Here is a 21,754-nt window from a genome sequence, read left to right on the forward strand (position 1 = left end):
ACTATATTATAACTATTAATATTATAACCTAAAATTAAAATAAAGATATACATAACACTTTTTTTAATATAAATTTAATAGAAATATATTATATTACTTATATAATTATTATAATCATAATTTAATAATGGGTAAGAACCATAAACATTTAAAACGCCTAAAATCTGAAAAGGCAAAAATAAAATTAAAAATAACGAAGACAAAACATCTACCAAAAGGATTAAATATCACAGATACATCATTTAAAATTAAAAAAATTTTAATACGAGAACAATTTAAACAACATGATGAAATGGAAATACTTAGTAAAAGAAAACTCAATGTTAAGGTATTGTACATTTGTAATTTTTTCTCTTTAAAATTGATTAAATTGATTGATGATTAAACATTTTTTTTTTTAGGATTTGTTATTACGTTTACAACATCATAATTCAACAGTTCGACAAGATGCTGTAAAGGAATTAAAAGAAATTTTATCAGAACATACTGTAAAATTATTAAATTCACAATTTGGTTCTCTTTTGCAAGGCATTTGTGCTTTGTCTCTTGATAAAGAGAAAGATATAAGACGTAATTCTTTGAAAGTTTTGAGTCTAATTCTTGGTCCAATTTCTAATGATCAGCTTAATCCATATTGTGATATATTGATTTCTTATTTAAGATGTGCTATGACACACATAGATTCTCATATTAAAGAAGATGCTTTACTTTTTTTGGATGTGCTTGTACAAAATTGTAATAACATTTTAGCAAAAAATAGTTATAAAATATTGCCAAATTTTTTAGACATGATTTCTAAATTGCATACAGAAATGAAACCTGGAAGACAATTAGTAACAACTTTAAATTCCAAAAACACTAATATTAAATGGCGGATAAAAGTATTGGAGAGACTTACTACTATGTTTAATTCTATTGTTACTTATTTTAAATTTCAACAGACTATTAGTTTAGATGAAAATATAAAAGTTATAAATGTGAATAAAAATATTAGATATGTTCCTATTTATATGAAAACAAATATTCAAAATTATGAAATTGATTTTGAGAAATTTAACAATTTGGAAAAAAATAATATTGATAACAGTTTGAATGCAGATAAATTTATGAAATATGTAGAATTATTAATGCCACTTATACTTGAGAGTTGGATTGAAGTATGTCCAAATGATAAAAATGTAGAGAATTCTACACTTTTAATTTCTATAGAAGCATTAGAATTATTAAAAAGTATAATAGGAATAATACAATTAATAATTGAGTGCATAGATATTTTGCATACAGAATGTGATATAAATATGAAATTTTGGTTTAAAAATAATTTTGAGAATTCTTATACGAAAAATTTATTTTTGAAATTTCCATATAATAAATTAAATGTAGTTGCAAATTTTCTTTCTTCATTAAAAAATAAGAAACGTCAACAAGATTTTTCTATGGATGAATCATATGATGTTTGTTTAGGATATAACTTAGGAATTTGTCAAATTTATGTATGGTTTACATCCATAGAGAAAGATGATAAAATTATGTCTAAATTAAATAAAAATTATTGTATATGTGTTATTAAATATTTAAATGGTAAATGTAATAAAATTAATTTTTGAGATTACTAATTAAGTAATTAACTATTAAACAATATATATTAAATTGCTTTTTCTTATCCAGAAAAACTTGAAAATTGGTCTGATACAAATAATGTTGCATTACCACAATTGATTAAACTTTTAAGAATATTATTTTTAAAAGCAAGTAAAATTTGGTATAAAAATCATTTTGATTTGAGTAAAACCTTACAATTAGTTGTAAATATATGTTGTAATCAATTTAAAAAAGAAATGCAATTACAATTATTTTCTGTCATTAGTGACATAATGTTAGATCATACTTTACATGAATTGCATAGGTAATTGATATTGTAATTTTATTCTATCTTTTTATAATAATGTTTATTTTATTCTATCTTTTTATAATAATGTTTGTATTGTAGGGAAAATGCATTTAAAAAATTTATCTCAACTTTGCCAAATTTTTTGTTAAAACCAAAAATACATGAAAATACAATACAAATAATAAATAAGATTGTGCTTCGTTATAGAGATTGGATTCAGAATGAACTTGTAATAAATTATAAAGATATTATAGGTAAATATATTCATAAAAAACATTTATAAAAATATATTTATAATTGTTATTTTATTATTAATTGTAAATTTATAAATTTATGAATAATGCAATTATTTTTCATATTACAGAAAATGCTAAAAAAATTGAAATCATTGGATCTAAAGATGACAAAAAATCTCGTCTTATGATATGTAATTTGTTTTATTTCATGAATACTCAAATTTTCTATTGAGCAAAAAATAAATATACATATATATGATAAATACATTTTATATTGTATTAAAATTTTTTATGAAAAAACAATATATTTTATGATGTTAATAAATTATTAAATATCATTATATTACATATTTATATAATTATACATATAAAAACGTACAATAATTACGTATATAAGTAAATGTTATTTTACAGATAATTATTTTGAACTTCAAAAATATTTTATGTAAATATATTATTATTATTGAAAATTTATAATTTAAAATATATTTCTAAAATAAGATTTAAAATCTAGTTATCATATTTGTATTTTGTGGTATTTCATCATCTACATATGTATAATTATCAAATGCATATAAGTCATTATTTTTTTTAGATGATTCTATTGTTTCATGAAAATTATTGCTTTTTAAATTGTTTTTTGTTTTATTAACATAAAGTTGTTCTTCTGTATATGCTACATTAATGATATTTTCTACACTCGGTGTTAATGGTAACATTGGTAATTCTTTACTAAGTATTGGCCAATTTAAATTATGCTTTAATTCGTGTTCTATTCTTAAATATTCTTTTTTAGACTTCTCAGGTTTATAAAATTTCGATTTCAATTTTCTCTCAATTAAATAATCTATGACAAATGATTCAACGAAAAGACAAACTACAAAGTTCGTAAAAGCGAGTACTAAAATAATAATTCTCCAATCGAACATTGGAGGTACAAGTAATTGAAGTAAATTTATTATCCAATTTGCAGGATAAATTGTGATATAGGTACAAATGATGGTTAACATAATTATAGAAAACGTGAATGCAATATTTGTATAAATTTCTTTGCGATATGGTTTTCCACGTGAAAATATTATAGCCATTGTTATGTATTGAAACATAGAAACACAATAAACTGAATAATTTTCATAACACATGTATCCAATTTTTTCGTCATAAATAAATGGTGTGAACCATGGAAAAGTGCGTACCATATGATAAGCTATACCTTGAAAAATTGTCATTATCAACATATGTATAGACAAAGAAAAAATCGATGTAAAACTTAATAAACTAGTCATAGGAGGTTTTTTTACTAATTGCTTTTCATATGCTTGAGTTTTTCCAAAAAAAGAAGCAAAATTAACGATAAGACAAATATCGATAAAGAGAAACTCTAAATCTGTCAAATTTGAATCGATAGAGTAAAGAATAATAACGGATAAAAATTCTGTCAAAGAATAAGTAACCATAAATTTGAATATTCCAAATGATGTAACCAAAGCAGCGCGACCTTCCTTTATCACTTTTGGAACGCAGGTTATATCTGGTATTTTGGATGTGAAAGGACTGGCGACACTAAAAATTATATATATTCAATATTTAATTAGAATGCTGAAACATTAAAAATAATTTAAATAGAATATATCAATAAAAATTTAATTAATTATTTTTAAATAGAAAATTATTTTTTTCAGGAATTTTCTATAATTTAAAAAAAAAGTGAAAATATAAGTTCAACTTTTAAAAATTTATGATACAAAAATCATACGATGAATTTATCAAAAAAAAAAAAAAATGAAAATTAAATGCGAAGTTGTTATATTATATTATATAAAAACAAAGAAATAATATTGTTTAATACCTAGATTCTGCTTCGGATAAAGATATACCCGCATGTGCAGCTCTCAAAGCACCGCAATCATTAGCACCATCTCCACACATCGCTATAATATGTACGAAACATTTTGAAATGAATATTGACGGAATAATGAGATTAATGTATAGTAAATATTAAATATAGATCCATACCCACATAATAACCGAGTTGCATCAATTCCAGAACTAATTGTTGTTTTTGATCGCTTGTCATTCGTGCAAATATTGCACCACGGACACAAATTTTTGGCACAATATCCGGATAATGTTCACGCAATAATTGCCATGACTGGCCTGTCAATGCGAAACGATAATTAATATTGTTTATATTTCTTTCTATATCTTTCAATTCTGATATATTAAATTTTTTATCATGAAAACTCTGAAAAATAAAATAATCATGGTTTTTATTATTCTAAAATATCAAATTTTTTAATTTTTAAAAGAATTGAAGATTACCAATTTTGGCGATATTTCTTGAGCATTAAAATAAATTTCAGGTTGTAATTTATTTTCCTCCATAACTACAGTTACATCTATTACAAATTCTTGCATTGATAAAATACCACATTCTTTTGCAACACTTACTGCAGTTTGAATATTATCTCCTGCAATTGTGAAAAATAAATAAATTATTTCGTTATCTAATAATTAATAATTTTCTAATAAACGTGTTTTAGCACACAGTTGCTAAACTCTAATTACCTGTAATCATCAAAATATGTATGTTAGCCGTCCTTAACTCTTTAATAACTGGTATAGTTGGTATTTTTAATCTGTTTTCCATAATAACTAAACCTAGGAATTCGAGATTCTGTTCAACTGCATCCCGAGGTAATTTCATTATCTATAAAAGCAAAGAAAATATCATTAAAAATTAATACTTATATAGATAAAAATTCATAAAATAAATATTAAAATTATCATTTTTACTTTATTACTATTTTCAGGTAATTCTGTTCGTCCCATAGCTATTACTCGATAACCTTGTTCCGTGTAATATTTTAAAGAAATCATTATATCTTTCGGGATAGTTTCGGGTTTACTTAAACTAAATATTATTTCAGGTGATCCTTTTGTATAGGCTTTGTATGTATCTGAACCTAGAATGCGTATTATTACAGACATCCTTTGAAGAGAGCTTGAAAATTGATATTGTTGTACTATTCCGATTTCTGATATTTCATTCATATTTTGTGTAAAATTATTGTTTTTCGGTGGTTTTAAAATTGTAGATGCTATAAAATCATATTTATGCGAATGTTCATTATTGAACTCTTCTAATATCCATCCGGTACTTTCAAACATCTAAAGTAAAGAATAAATAGTTACTTTTTCTTTTTTTTTCTAAATTTAAAAAAATTTTTTTCAATTTAACACATAATAATAATAAAATCTACCTTAACATCTAAAGGATCACCACAGAGTTCACCATCAATTAATGTTAAACTATGACAAACTAACATTCCTTCAAAAAGAGGATGATCATTTAATTTAGGAATAGTTCTTTCTGATTCACCAAGAATTCCGTTTGTGCAAGGTACAATACCCCATATATCCAAACCATCTTCTGTCAGAGTACCAGTCTATAATAATGTATAGACAAAAAAATATAATATTCTTAGATATATTGTATATAATTGTATAGAATTGTATAAAAACTACATTTTTACCTTATCAAAACATACGCAATTTATGCTACCAGATACGTTAATAACTCTATTATTAATACAATATATTTGCGCTCGTTTTAGTCGTACTTGAGCGTATAATTTTCCCACCGTCATTGCAGCTGGTAATGCCGGTGGAATTACTATTGTTATTATATCCAAGGCTTTTATCGCTATATCTCCGGCTGTAATTCCCCTGGAAACCTAGAAAAAAAAACAGAAATATAATATTTTATTTACATTAAATTATTAAATTAAAATATAAAACGTACTTTGGTCACAATAGTATAGATGAAACCACATGTTGCAATAAATGCTAATATGCCAATAAATTTGTAAGAATCTTGATCAAACTTAAAATCTGCCGGAGGTGGGTACAAAATGGCCGCAACTAAAGAACCTTTATTAGTATGAAATCCTGTTCGGATAACTCGAGCTAGAACTGGATGATCGCCGTAACTTCTAACGACGAAAATATTAATAATTTAGAATTATTAGTGTTTGTAGTAATTATACAATTATATTTTCAAATATAATAATACCTGGTTTGGATAATAGTGGTACCGCTATACATTGTATGATGAGAACATTCTTTAGAATCATACAAAATGTGATGAGATGGCAATGGAGTTTTCGTCACCGGTACAGATTCTCCTAAAATTATATATTCAATGAAAAAAATATGAATAAATATATAAAAATATATAACAAAATCTAATTGTTGTTCAATTGTACCAGTTAGCATTGATTCGTTTAAAATGCATTGTCCAGTTAATAATACTGCATCACAAACAACAATAGCTTGATGTTTAGGTAATTCTATGATATCACCCGGTACCAAATCACTACTGGGTATGTTTTCTACTACTTTAGAATTTCTATACACGCGAACAGTTTCTGTTGATGCCACTGTACCACGAAGATTAATTTGATTCTGCAAAATGTTTCTCATTTTAATATGAATAAAGATTTTAAAGAAATATTGAACAATTATATTTACGCTTTGAGCCTTGGGCATTTAAATACTTACAATAAACAGAAATTCTAGTAAATTGTGTAAGAGAAGACTACCTTGTTCTACTATATGTTATAGAACAAATATAGCGAGGTTGTAAGAATTAGAAAGTGAATAACGTCCTTCAGTTTTCTGTAATTATTTACATGTTAACATTAAACTTCTATTTAATAAAACATGATTTCGTAAAATAACTTTTACTTTTATTTTATAGATTTTAGTTATTTAGATTTTGTAGAAGCAATATTTTAAAATTTTGAAATAATATTACTTTAAAATAATATTTAAAAAAATTTTTTATTATAATAATTGTAATTGTAATTGTTTTTTATTATAATATTGGGATGTATTTAAATAGAACCTGGCTCGAAACGTTAACACAGAATATTAAATAATATTTTTACCTTACGAGTTTGTATTATAGAACTTATAATTCCAAACAATGACATACATATGATTGCTGCAGTATAATACAAATAGCCTTCTGCAAACCATACACAAAGAGTGAAAACTTGAAAAATGTAAAATGGATTTAAAACTTCTAACAAAAGTAATACGCCTATGCTTTGCACAGGAACAACGATTTCATTGCTTCCGTATACAATTCGTCTACAAAAAAATAGAGAAAAAATAGTATAAATTAAAATATATAATCATTAATTTCGAATAATCTAAAATAAAATAATAATAATCTTCGAAATTAATGAATTTGTTAGATTAAATATTAGACTAAGAATTTATGATCGATAAAATTATATATTTTAGTGAGATAAAATCAGTTAAAACATTAATCACTTGTTTGAATAATTATTTAATTATTTCGAGTGGCCAGTTTCTTAGAAGTACGAAACACAAATTATTATTCGTTAGATTTTTATCTTATCATTACCTAAGGCATTGTTCTTCTTTAGAGAGTCCATGATTGCTACTAAGATTAAGATCCGAGCATAGTGTATACTTGTCTAAACCTACCAATCTCGAGAATTTATTCTGTGTAACGTCCCAGATATAACATTGTTTTTTACACCAAAATGCTTTGTATTCATACAACTCGCACTGTGTGCCATTTTCTAAATTAATTTTTAATTTTTTATATTTAATTTCTTCAATAAGATGTTTATCATTGCTCTCCAAACTAATAAAAAAAAAAAAAAGGAACAAAATAAAATATGAATCTATAAAGACTAAATTGATATATGAATTCAAAACTGACCTGATATTCTTCACTGAAATAGTTTTTATATCTTTTACAAAATATGATTTATATTTTCCTTGATAATTATCCTATAAAACCATATTTATGTATTAAATTAATTTTTTAATTAATCTATTAATTAATGTTAATTTTATTAATTTGATAAATTTACACTTTACAAATATTTTAATATATATAAAGATTATAAAATTACAAAAATTATTAATAAATATAATAAGAAATATAATATATTTCAAGAAACTGAACTTTTTAAAATGATAATCTTTAAATAATTAATGAAAAATTTCTTTAGAATAAAATTCTTACAGTTATGAGTAATTTTGTGGCAGAATTTAAAGCACACTTTTTATGGGTAGCATAAAGATGTAATTGAGGATACCAATGGAAGAATAATCTGACCCACCCAAGGGTTAATATATAAGAAACATAAATCAGAATATTTTTTAACTTGCTCTTTTTAAATCCATAAACTCGCTAAAAGTAATATATTTAATTTAATTAAAATATTAAAATGAAATTATAGAATTATTTTTATTATACTTACCATATCTTCATCTTGACCAGTATGAATTTTTTGCCATTGTATTGATGATGTTTGATCATTTTTTATCCCTAAATAAAAGAAATTATAAAAATAAAATTTTAGTTTAAATATTTTTTTAAAATTTCTTTTATATTTGTTCCATTTAAATATCAAACTATATAAAACATTAATATTTAATACGTAAAGCGTATCAATAGTAAGAGAAAGTAACAGAAAAATTTTTCATGTAAAAGTTAATCAAAAAAAAACTAAAAAAAAAAACTAACATAAAGTCAAGACAGATATTAAATAATTTTTTTTATTATTTAAGAAAAAGATTGATTTAAAAGATTAAAAAATTTTTTCATTTTTAATTTGAGAAATATTGAAAATGAGAATTTTTATTGATCCATTTTATAATATTTATATGAATATAGTATTAAATATTTTTCTTTCATTAATTATATAATATGAATTATTGGTGATCTATATGATATGAAACGTGTTAAACAAAAAAATATCTAAAAATTTATTATGTATTTTATCAGTGTATTTTTAATCACTTTTTTTATATTTAATCACTTTTAATCACTTATCTTTTTAATTATTTAATAATATCAATGATTAATACCAATCACATTATTCATTATAAAAATACCAATATTCTTTTTCTTAAATTAAGGTAAGCTATTCAAGTGTAGATTTTTTATTTTATCATGTGCAATGAATCAAAATTGGTCACAAATCAGTCAGAGAACATATTTAGCTGTTAGAAATGATAATTCGTTAGTAAATATTGTAAGATTAAATATCACGATAAATAGTGTCCGCTTAAATCGCGATTTTATCTTTTATCTAAATAAAAAGAATATTTGCATATTTATCGAAATTGTCATCAATGATAATTGAAAAAGAATGAGAAGGAATAGTTCCTGTTATACTAATATATGTAGAAAAATAACAATTTTTCAGGCATACATATTTGAATTCTATGTCGCGTATCTCGATTGTTAACACTATGAATTAATAATGTATCCATAAAATATTAAGATAAATTTTAGTATCTCGATAAGATAAATAATTGTAAATATAATTATTTGATATTTCTTTTTTGTTTGATACATTACAATTTAAATTTGTTGAATTAAATTTAGAATATTTATATTATTGAATTTTTCTCTAATTCAATCTTTTCATCATAAAATTAAATGATAGAAAATCAAAATAATATAACGATACTTTAAAATATTAAATATTAATTGAAAAATGCTTTTTGTCATTCTTTGACTCACCATTGGATGTTGTCATAACTTTAAACTTTTCCTAATGATGATTCTTTCGAATCCTCAAGTTTTTTTCTTAAACTTGAGATGCCGTCAAGTGAGAATTTCCGTTTGTCGATGCTAGGAATAAAATATGAAATTTGTATATGAAAATTAAAGAAAAATCTTAAATGAATTATTTTTTAAAATTAAAATTCTTTATTTTATAAAACAAACTTATATAAAATAACATTAAAAAAATAAAGTCGCAAAAACGATAAAACATCTAATTTAAATCTTTTGTTCTAAAAAAAAACTATGCATATGAAAAGAAGACAGGTATGTCATATTTCTTTCAATGAATTAAACAGCGTAGGAAAAGAATACTAATAGGACTATTTCGTGAAAGAAGATACAAGGTCAGGACAAACGTCAAATAGGTAGTTCGACACTGAGCATGATTACAGTGACCGTGCACTTGAATTACGACACAATAAGTTGTTGGCGAGTCAAGTGGCGAAATTACGATCAGCCACGTGTACTGACTAATCTACATATACGATCTTATTCAAATTTTCAATTAAAAATACAGCCAAATAGAACACTCAACAACAACCAACCAATAAAATAATCGATGCTCATTTATATCGAAAAAGTGAACAATTAAATTATTTCATCTCCTAGGTAATTCTCTATCCTTGATAATAAAATGTTTTTTATTATATTTATTATTATTTTTAAATATTGATTTGTAAAATCATAAATTTACTAAATTTCAAGGAAATACAAAAAAGAACTTTTTCCATATATTAGTTAGAATTTTTTACAATTTTATTATTTACAATTTATCTCTAAAAAATGATTATAAATCTATTTCAAGAATGAATTTATATATATTATTTATAATTATTTATTCATTAGTTTATATTTATAATCATTTACGATTAAAAATTAAAAGAAAACATTAATGAACTAAAAGAAATTTCGAAAAAAGAACGAATAATTTTTTATTTTTGTGTACAAAATTCTCAAGATTTATTTTCTTTTGATTGACATTTACTTAAGGATTACACAAGCAAATTCATCGAGTAAACTTTCTCTTCATAAATTAAAATCCTAAACATATTGAATCCTGTAACCTTTCATTTTCTTATTTCTGATTTTTGAAGATCTTGTAGAATTTTTTTTTATCGTAGATCGTTTGATCAATTACGACATAATTTATATCAAACATTGAGTTTTATATTCCTAGAATAAATTTCACAATCATTATATCGAATAGAACTTTTCCTTTCAATGATTTTTCAAGGATGTATGATATCAGAAATCAAATTGCAATTGGAAATCTGCACCGTAGACGTATATATATATATATATTTTTTTTTAGATATTTTTCTAGTATAAACCGGTTGAAGAATAAGTTAAAACAGGATTCAAAGCTACCTGTGTGTTGCTTCACGATAATTATATCGACTAAAGTATTTCTAGATAATTGGGTTGTTTGTTTATCATGTGTTACACATTGAAAAAACAGTATTATATTATACTCATTTATGAAAGAAAAAAATTCTAAGATGCAGTTGTTATAATATTTTTCGAATGTATTTTTTGAATAAGATCTTTGGTAATAAAAGAATTGATTTATGTTTTTGTTTTTATAGCGCGAATTTGAATATAAATTAAATAAATTCATCGAATAAAACTGTTGATTTAATTATGCATAATTATGCATAAAAATGATAACTGATAATATAAAATTTTTAAATTAAAATTCCTTTCTGTGTAAAAATAAATTTGTTTGTATTAATTAAATATTTCTCACTTATTTCTTTTTTTTATTTATTCTATTGTATAAAGTATCGTAAAATGTAAAGGAGAGACCTAGTACAGATCAATTTACAAAACCGACCAACGCTTGTTTTCACAAATAAATATAATATTGAATATTGAAAAAAAATGTTAATATCTGATGAGAAGTGAAAACCAGGTTTGGTCAGTGGTATTTATTGGGTCAATATTATTGGGATATATTTCTCTTAAAGCTTTTTAAAAAAATAATGAAATTTATATATCTATAAATAGATTTTTTTACATGTTATCAAATTTATGATTGAAAAAAACACAAAATTATATAATAGTATATTAAATTTTTAAAAATGTGATTAACAAAAATTACAATATGAAAGCATAAAACATTTTTAGATTTTTAAAGAAATCAAAGAAATTTAATTTTAATCATTCTAATTTCAATTTATAATACTGTAGATAATAATATATAATACATAATGCTAAATTAAATAAACATATATTTTAGATAAATTATATATTTCTATTGAAATATTTTTAAATGATATCTAAAATAAATGATAAAATTTACTTTTAGACTTGACTTATCAATAAATATTAAGATAAAAAACAAGTGTAGCATTTGCTTAATTTATATATGTAGATATATTACGCGCATAGTATTTTATTTAATTCTTTGAACATTTTCAATTTTATTGCCATATTCATTTTGTTGTGAAATGTGTGTTGCCAGAGACTCCTAAATATATGTTATGTCAATGTCATTTGAAATGCAACTCGTGCTTCTATACTTTTAGGTACAACTCATTGCATAATGTGGTATCCGCAACTTTGAATTGCTGGTAACTTGTTCTTTCGTAAGGATCAATGATCTGTACAGAAATATCAAGACAAGGATCAAAAGTAAAGATAGAGAGAGAAAAAACTAGGTTAAAATAGATTAAGGAATTAATTATATTTAAAGGATAATATATTTTAAAAATTATTTTTTTCTTTTCTTTTTGCACTAATTTAAATTACTTTCACTATAGTTCATTTGCTTCATTCATCATTGCTTCATCGATAATTAGAATAAATGATGAAAAAATTATCATTCTATTTAAAATCAATTAGGAATCTTATTTTAAAGATAAAATTAATCAATTGAAAAAAATTGAAAAACCAAAAAAAAAAAGAAATAAATAAATAAAAAAGTTTAATTTATAAAATGTAATAATAAAAATATTTTCATTAAAATATTATATTTATTTAATTATATATTTTACCTTATTTATTTTTATTATATATTGTATTTTATATGAGAGTATATCATATTTTTCAAGTTAAACATTCACCGATAAATAAGTATAAATTAAAAACAGCTCTTACTTTCAATTCATTAGTGAAAGAAGTAATTATCGTATTTTAATTTCTATTGATAATTATATTGATTATTTTATTTATACTGAAATAAAAATGAATATTATATATGAAATATTTGAAATTCAAGCAATATCACTTACTCAAATATTTAGCTTTTTTCCTACTTCGATCCCTTTATCTTCACGGGGACGTAATCCAAGGCGTGTGCACAGATCCGTGCATTCCAAATAAATTTTTATTCGTAGAATTTTCACTGCTATTATATTTTCACATAAAATGTAAAAAAAAAAAGATTTAAATGAAATTGTTAATATTATTCGATAATCGAGATTATCGATAAAAATAAAAAAATCTATAATTATCAATTTATGGAATATGACATAAAAAAAAATCGAAATAAAAATCGAAAATGTCGGGATCTGTTATAAGAAGGTAGGTCTGTTATAAGAAGGTCGATAGTTCAATCGTGATCGAATCGAAAATCGATAATATGCATTCAGCGAGGACCGATTGGAAACATGAAACTTCCATTAAATGTTTTCTCAGTTGTATCGTGAAATTCTAAATAGACTTAACCAATCGAAGTGACCTATCATTTCAACAAATGCACCACTACCTGTTTCGCGCCACGCACTCGACTATACTGTGCCATTCTATATCTCTCCTGTACTCTGTTGTACGAAATTATCCCCTCTCTGTCTGCCTATCGCTCACTTTTCCCACATTACAATTTATTGATATATATTTTTTTGCAAATTATATTTTAAATTCAATTTTCAATTTGTGATAAAACATGATTTAAAAAAAAAGAATCGAAAAAAATAAATGAACTGTATATATATTTATATATATATATAATAGGTGGGTTTAAGTGTAAATTATTTGAATATTGAAAAGCATGAATACGTAAATTGTTTTCACGATATTATTTCGTGTCAATTATCGGACGTCAATTACCTTATGTTATGAAAATTCAATCAGTCAGATATTTCAAACATAATACATAATATCATATTCGATAAGGAAATTTCTCTTACTTATATATATATATTCTAAAAGTATAATAATAAGCAGTTATTTATTTATTTTAATAATATTAATATTAATTATTTTTATTATCATATCTATCAAATAATCTGTCAAAATAACCAATTTATAATGGGAAGAGAAAAATTAGAATAATAAGTAAAAGTTATTTATTAAAAAAAAAAAAATATTTAGATTATATAATTGTGAAAAATTTTTGAAATCATTTAATTTCTAGTTTCGCAATATTCTAGATAAAATATATATTATGATACTTTTAAATTACAGATCTCTGCAATATATTGACAAGCATTCAAATAAGTATGTTAACATCTATCTGTTAATGAAAATTTCGCGTTGTTCACGTGTAACGCGATTATTTTACGTTTTTTTTTTTTTCAATACAAGTGATACATTCATTACATTATGAAAACTTATTCTTTTTTTCTATTTTTTTTCTTTTTGTGAAGAATTTAATTTGATAAAAAAAAGAATATAAATAACTTTATATAAATTCATATAATCATATAATTCATCGGAATAATTATTTGTTACCTAATTACTTTATATTATTTTGAGAATTTTCTTTTAATTTTATTAAATTTTTTTTTAAATAATTGAACTTGTCTTTATTTAAATTTAAATATTAATGAATCTAAAATTATATTTTTTTATCATTCTTTAGACGATATTATTGTATATCATAATATATTTTCTCTTATATATTATGTATTTTATTTTTTTTTTTATGCATAATTATGATACTTAATAATACTTGCATAATTAATAATACTTATATTAATTTATTTAAACATACATAATAGGTTTGATTTAATTTTGATATTTAAATATTCAACTTCATCGATTATATCCATGAATGAAGATCTACTTTAAATTATTTAAATATCCAACTTTATCCTTTATTATTCATTAAATTAACTTTGTTACTGTAACTCAAGTTTTTTCTGATTAATATTTTTTTTCTGGTTAATTAATGACGATTTAATAATGATTAATGCAATATTACAAACAATAATCAGAATAAGGTCGAATTATCTCTATATGTGACGCAAAAAGATAATTATTCAAATAACAATAATACTAAATTCAAAATTAACATAAGTGAATATTCAAAATATTTGTGCAAACTTTAGTCTAGACTAAAAAGAGACCTGTTTAATTTGTCGTTTATGTCAGTTTTAAAAATTTTCGAAATTCACTTTGTATGTTATGATCGAATTTCAATTTATCATTCTGATGATAGGATTTATAAAATAGGTATAATAAAATACAATAAGTATACAGTCTGAAATATATTTATCGTGAAACGATATTTCTGATAAAAAGATGCGCGAAAATCAAATATCATGAAAATGTCCGATAACATTGTTATATATTGCGGCTATCAGTAAAGAATTTTCAACGTGATCATCATTTATCTCGAGACACACAGTCTAACATGTCCTTCTGTTATATCAGAATATCTTATCAGTTGTCAATTTCAAAAAATATTAATGATGAGATTTAAATTAATAATAAATAATTTGTAAAAATTGTGAGAAAAAGAACAATAAACAATTGTTTATTACAATATAATTAATTTATGCTTGTTAATGAATATAATAGATATAATTTATTATAGATATTAATAATAAACTTTGATTATTTAAAATAATAAAAAAATTTATTTATTTATTATTCGAAAAAACGAAATGGAAAAAATATTTCGAAAAATATTTCAAAAAAACTTTTAAAATGCAATAATCAATTAATTAAAAATACTTATAGAATCAATTGATTAATAATCAATTATAATAATGCTTCGATTTTTAGTTTTTTTTAAATAAAAATAGATATTTTTTTGATACAAGTATCAATTTTATTGTTATTGCATATCTTTACAAGATTATTATTTCATATTCTATACACTTTAATCATTCGAACTTATCGAAAGTTCTTTAAAGTTATATATATGTAATTTATATTTGAAGGAAACACAACAGTATGAATAAACTCGAATTAATAATGTAGCATTTGCATATTTTTTTTAAACAAAGCTCTATTAAAATAAATATTATTCGTATATTACGACAAAAAAGAAAATAATATTTTTAAACATTATAATTATATTTCTGGAAAATTACGATAAATTGCTCGATAATTATAAAAAAAGATTATACATTCGATTATAATTTTAAATTTTTGTGGTTGTGCATATGCTTACTTACGTATAAACTTACATAATTGGATGGAATTTTTAACAACATAAAAGAGATTAAAATTTTATAAAGACTATGATTGAAAGAAAATAAAATACATATGAATTGTAATAAAATATATTTATAGAAAAATATTACTCATAAATTTAAATTATTAATATTAAATTTGCGACATAATAATATCTATTAATTATAATTAATGATAAATAAGAATTTTTATTTTATTAACACAAAATAAAAATTAGAATAAAATTTGTTGAATATTTTTGATAATTGAAAATTTTGTGAGAAAAGAAAAAAAAAATTTGTTCATTAGTATTCAAAATACAATAGATAATATTAATTTTGAAATTATTTTTTTCCATATTTGCCATGATAATTTTTCTTATCATGAGATTAAACTTCTGCATTATTTTTTGATTTGACTAGTGAATGATCTCAAATTATTTTCATTTACATATTTTCAGCATGTAATGTATAATTTTATTTTAATGCAGATATCTATCTCATGCAACTAATGTGACAAAATTATATAATTCATAATCACACGATCATACGCCTAGATGTACCATCGGATAATCAGGGCATATCAAGGTTGATCCAATAGATCTCCATTAGCATATACATGGATTATATTGTAAAGATCTCATTTATAAAGATTCTAGATCGATTCTACGCTTATGATTGGCGAGGGCTGATATTCAGGCTAATGTCAGTAAAATTGAGATCATTGCTGATATAGGTATATATCTTCAAGTACCCTTGATTCAATAGTAATAATAAATATTATTGTATAGTAATAATATATATAACATGAGAAATTATTTTCAAATTTCGTTTACTATTTTTTAAATAATTTTTACAATTTCTTGCTTTAAGAAAAAAAATTAAATAGATTTATTAAAAAAATATTTAATTATTTAATATGTATCATAAAATATATCTTTGATCTATTCTAAATTGGTATTCTAAACTATTTTTTAAATTAAAATTAATGATTATCGTTTAAATATAAATAATCAAAAATTTTAATCGTATTCAATAGCAAAAAAGAGAAATGAACAATTTCTTGATATAATGTTTTTATGATGTTTATTTGAAAATAAATATATCGTGAATAATCTTAAAATAATAGTTATTTCGAATATTTAATATTTCATATTTGACGAATTAAGTATCTTGTTCAATTTTTTGTTGTGCAATAATAATTCATCTAAATAAATTCGGGAAAGATCAAATATTTTTAGAAATATTAATAAATAATATCATTAAAATATTACAGGAATTTGTTACATTTCAATATGTTAATTCAAGTAAAAAATATATTTACTTTTTTATTTATATTCTGTACAAAAATATATAATAAATATTTACATATATGTTGGTATTTTTGAAATAATATTTAACATAATATAAATGTATATAAATAGAGATCTTTTCCAAATTTTTCGATATAAAAATATAATCTATTATTATCCGTAATTTTCAGCGGATAATTAAATTTTTTAATATCATATCAAAAGTATCTAATTTTTATTACTATAATTGCTGAAAATGATATTCATATCTAATTGAGATAACATTTCATCATCAGAATCATTTTCGTTATCGTCAAATTTATGCATAAAACTTGAAGTTTCTGATGATTTTTTTTGTGAAAGATTTTTAAATTTTTCTTTTATATCTGATGGAATTGTAAATGCAGAATTTTCTGGGGATAATATATCTATATTTTGGAACTGTAATAATTTAGTTCGTATAGAAGTTACATTCTTTTCTATTTTACTATTCACTTTTTTATGACAAGATGGAGAAATAGTTTTTTCAAAGCATTTATCGACGTTTATTTTTTCAAAAGATATATTATTTAATATTTTAGGCTCAATTTCTTTAGAATAAATATTTTTTGACGATAAATGCTCAGCATTCATTTGTAAAATCTTGGAATTATGAGAGAGACATTTTTTTTCATTTATTTCTGGAGAATATTTTTTTAAGTTTTTTAATAAATATTCAGCTCTTTGTTTATCATCATTTTGTAAATTTTCCTCTTCTTTTATAAATGATTGTTTAGACTTTTGTTGTTTAGTTTCTTTTTTCATATGTTTTACATTTTTAAACTTGGAACTATTAAAATTCTTTTGATTTTGTGAATCTGTAATATTATTAGAAGGAATTGAAAAAAATATATCACTATCAAAATTCATTGATTTATTTATATCTTCATTTGTTTCATTCAAATTTAAATTAGAAAAATTGGAATCTGTTTTATTATTATTTTCTATGTTCTCTTTGAAATTTATTAGCTCTGTATTTTTTTTTGAAATTAAATGAATACTATTTTTTAATGGTTCTATTTCTATTGTAGAAATACAATCCACTTTTTCTTTCTCTATTATCTTTGTCTTTCCATCTAAAATATTTCCAAAAATTGTTTTCATATATTGCGTACGTTCTATTATACCTTTACTAGTATAAATTGCTAATAAATTTGAGGGTGAAATTAAAATTTGATATTTATTAGAAACAAAAGTTCCAGAAATTTTTAAAAGACCTACATCGTGTAATAATACAACAACATTAGATTCTAATAAACCAGGATATTTAAGTGGTATGTCTCTGTGAAGGATTCCTCGAATATTGTCTGTAAAATCTTTTAAAATAATAGGAGGATTATCATGACTATAATCTATATGTTCAATTATTCCTGCTAAAAATTTAACTTTTGTATTATTGAAGCCATTCATATTTGCTATTTTTTTAACAGTGGCAATGTTATGATCTTTCAAAAAATCTTGTGGCAAATCATCTAACATTAATTGCCAAGCACCTTCTGTGAATAGATTTTTTGTATTTTGAGAACAATATTCAGATAAATTATTTGTATTAGTCTCTTTATTTGACATTTCATTTTCTTCTAAGCTATTTAAATATGAAACACAAAGTATATTAGAGTCTAAATCATCTGGTAATAAACCAGCTGGTCCTGGAAATTTTCTAATTAATGTCATTTTTTTATTTTGTGGAGTTTTACATGCAAGCAAATTTTTTATAGAATTATTGGATTGAATATTATTTGTAAACTGTTTCTTTAATATATTACAAGATAATTGTTTTCTTGAATGTTCAAACATGCATAGTTTGAAATCATCATTATTTAAGGTATTTTCAAATATACTTTTAGATATTTGATAATTTATTTTTTTATTTAATGATGTACTTTTTATTTTCTCATTAATATTACCACTATTATCTTTAATTTTTGTTTGTAATTTTAAGTTTTTGGTATTATCTTCTATAATTTTATCCTGTATATTTTTATTTTTAAGTATTCCAAGTACTAAATTTTTTCTAGGTAATTGATTATTTTCACAAGTATGTACTTCATTAATATGGATGTTTGATGAAATGTTATCACACGATCTTTTTGGATCATTTAACATATCTTTTGATACATTTTTTTGTGATAAATTTTTATTAAATATCCCAAGAATTAAATTTTTTCTTGATTCTTTATTTTCATTATATTTCAATGTAGTTTTGTTAATAATATTTTGTTCCCAACAATCTATATTAGAAATAGATGATGAAATTGAATCATTATTAATATCTATTTTGCGTCTTTTAGGTTCACTTTCTTGATTATCTTTTTGAGAACAATACTTATTTATTTTATCATCTATATCATTCAAGAAATCCTAAAAATGTGTTAAATAATTATTTTTATAAAAATGTTTACATATTATAATATATATTTTATTAAATATAATATTTTAATTAATTATTTCATAAAATAAATGATTATTATATTTAATACAAATTTTCTGCGAAAAATATTTTCAATTTACCTGATCGAGATCCCAATCATCACTTTCAAACATTTTTTAAACATTAAGTTTTTATTTTAATATATTTTATTTTATATTAATATTATATTTAACATTTGTTTTTTTTAGCTAATATGACGAATTAAATTATGCGATAAATAATAATATATTTTGGATGGATATTTATAAAATGTCAAATATTACAATCATTGACTACATAATAGTTAAAGATGGTAGACTTTAAGGAATTTGACCAAAATGGTAAATTACATAACACAGCAAGCAGATATTTTGAATTTATACATATGTTTAAGAAAAAATTTGATAAATGGTAAAAATCAAATCATAATTAAATAATATTAATTGCATAATATTAATTTATTAAATTTAAATATATAACATAAATCATACATAACATGCTTAATTAAGGACTGATTTATTTAAGAACTCATTTCATTTATTGTACATATAGCATTGCTTGTGCTACATTATCTGCTGTTTGTTTATCAATTAATTTTTCAGCAATTGCTAATCCAAAAGCAAATGCTGTTGCAGGACCTCTGCTAGTAATTAAATTATCTAAAAAATATATAATAAAAAATATATAATAAAATATTTATATAATAAAATATAATAAACATAAATAAATTATTTTTATTTTTGACAAATAGAATTAAATGTATAAAAACATACCATCAATAACAACTTTATTTTCCAAATATTTGTAATAATCCACTAATTGATCCTTCATTGCAGGATAAGATGTAATCTGCTTTCCTTTTGCAATACCGTGAGCCTTTAATGCAGTAGGTGCAGCACAAATAGCAGCAATAAATCTGTTTTCTTGTTGTTGTTGTTGTAATAATTTTCCCACTTCTGCAGACTATTGAAAACATAAAAGCTAATTAATATATGTTTTCTAAAAAAAGAAACATTAATTTTACTTACAGATGCAAAAGCTTTTGAACCATCTAAACCACCAGGTAATATTACAACATCATATTTTTGATTAATTACATCTTGAAGCTTTGCATCAATATGTATTTTTACATTACGACTGCATTTAACATATGGATTTTCAGTAAGGCCAGCTACAGTAACATCAATCTAAAAATAAATAAATAAATAGATTGCATAAAATTTACATCATAGAATAATCATAATAAATTAAATTATTTCATTTATTAATATTTAAGAAAAAAAAAATTTTTTTTATGATATAATTTTTCAATTTTCATATTTCAATTCCATATTTAATAAAATATTTGTATATTTAATATTTATATAAAGTATAAATATATAATTTAAGGTTATATGTAATAAAAATATTACTCCAGCTCGTCGTAAAACATCCGTCGTTATTACAGCTTCCATTTCTTCCGAACCATCAGCAATCAATAAAATTGCTGTCTTTTTTGTCATGTCTACAGTATAGTTTGCTTTCAAATGTAAAAGAATTGGAATTTTATAAGATAATTGCGCAAAATGTGGAAGAACACGGCACAATGACATACATATAGATGCCATAAAGAGAGAATAATATAATTTATATTAAATGCCGATTATTAATGACAGAGTGATTTGTATATATATATATATATACAATATATATACAATATATATATATATTTAATAAATATTTTATTTTTTATATTTCTCCTATCATATGAATAATAAAAAAATATCATAAAATTAAACTTATATAAAAAAATAATTTTAATATATCAAAATTTGTATAAATATATATAATATTTTGTTTTATAAAATATAAAAAATACAAAAAAAGATATTTTATTTTTATTAGTAAAATTATATAAAAAAAAATAAAAAAATATATT

The 21,754-nt window shown here is 21.9% G+C and overlaps 4 protein-coding genes across 8 annotated transcripts; 1 reads left to right on the forward strand and 3 right to left on the reverse strand.

Moving 5' to 3' along the window:
• Positions 1–106: 106 nt before the first annotated feature.
• On the forward strand, positions 107–3,264 carry LOC102670898 (testis-expressed protein 10 homolog). Its single transcript, XM_006616647.2, has 5 exons — positions 107–328; positions 402–1,581; positions 1,669–1,906; positions 1,991–2,145; positions 2,256–3,264. Exons 1-5 carry the CDS (start codon positions 128–130, stop codon positions 2,357–2,359), a joined length of 1,878 nt encoding a protein of 625 aa, XP_006616710.1. The 5' UTR covers positions 107–127; the 3' UTR covers positions 2,360–3,264.
• LOC102680804 (probable cation-transporting ATPase 13A3) lies at positions 2,630–13,513 on the reverse strand. 5 transcript variants are annotated; one of them, XM_031510881.1, is made up of 19 exons: positions 13,461–13,513; positions 12,985–13,100; positions 9,707–9,817; positions 8,436–8,503; positions 8,198–8,365; positions 7,889–7,959; positions 7,565–7,810; positions 7,080–7,284; positions 6,396–6,594; positions 6,203–6,314; positions 5,933–6,122; positions 5,664–5,864; positions 5,391–5,576; positions 4,924–5,298; positions 4,696–4,837; positions 4,450–4,598; positions 4,144–4,372; positions 3,977–4,058; positions 2,630–3,690 (listed from the first exon to the last, which is right to left on the reverse strand). In XM_031510881.1, exons 3-19 carry the CDS (start codon positions 9,720–9,722, stop codon positions 2,631–2,633), a joined length of 3,699 nt encoding a protein of 1,232 aa, XP_031366741.1. In that variant the 5' UTR covers positions 9,723–9,817; positions 12,985–13,100; positions 13,461–13,513; the 3' UTR covers position 2,630. The 5 variants fall into 5 exon arrangements, with proteins under 5 accessions (XP_031366741.1, XP_031366743.1, XP_031366740.1 ...); XM_031510883.1 differs by lacking the exon at positions 9,707–9,817 and having other exon boundaries at positions 13,461–13,512; XM_031510880.1 differs by lacking the exon at positions 13,461–13,513 and having other exon boundaries at positions 12,985–13,150.
• Positions 13,514–17,397: 3,884 nt separating this feature from the next.
• Positions 17,398–20,137, reverse strand: LOC102671031. Its single transcript, XM_006616648.2, has 2 exons — positions 19,938–20,137; positions 17,398–19,787 (listed from the first exon to the last, which is right to left on the reverse strand). The coding sequence occupies exons 1-2, from the start codon at positions 19,968–19,970 to the stop codon at positions 17,616–17,618; spliced, it is 2,205 nt and encodes a 734-aa protein (XP_006616711.1). The 5' UTR covers positions 19,971–20,137; the 3' UTR covers positions 17,398–17,615.
• Positions 20,138–20,283: 146 nt separating this feature from the next.
• LOC102671171 (protein dj-1beta-like) lies at positions 20,284–21,486 on the reverse strand. The gene is made up of 4 exons (XM_006616649.2): positions 21,249–21,486; positions 20,865–21,023; positions 20,610–20,799; positions 20,284–20,495 (listed from the first exon to the last, which is right to left on the reverse strand). The coding sequence occupies exons 1-4, from the start codon at positions 21,441–21,443 to the stop codon at positions 20,374–20,376; spliced, it is 666 nt and encodes a 221-aa protein (XP_006616712.1). The 5' UTR covers positions 21,444–21,486; the 3' UTR covers positions 20,284–20,373.
• Between the last annotated feature and the right edge of the window lie 268 nt (positions 21,487–21,754).

The sequence above is a fragment of the Apis dorsata genome, unplaced genomic scaffold (genome assembly GCF_000469605.1).
Source record: "Apis dorsata unplaced genomic scaffold, Apis dorsata 1.3 scaffold_269, whole genome shotgun sequence".
Lineage (NCBI taxonomy): Eukaryota > Metazoa > Arthropoda > Insecta > Hymenoptera > Apidae > Apis > Apis dorsata.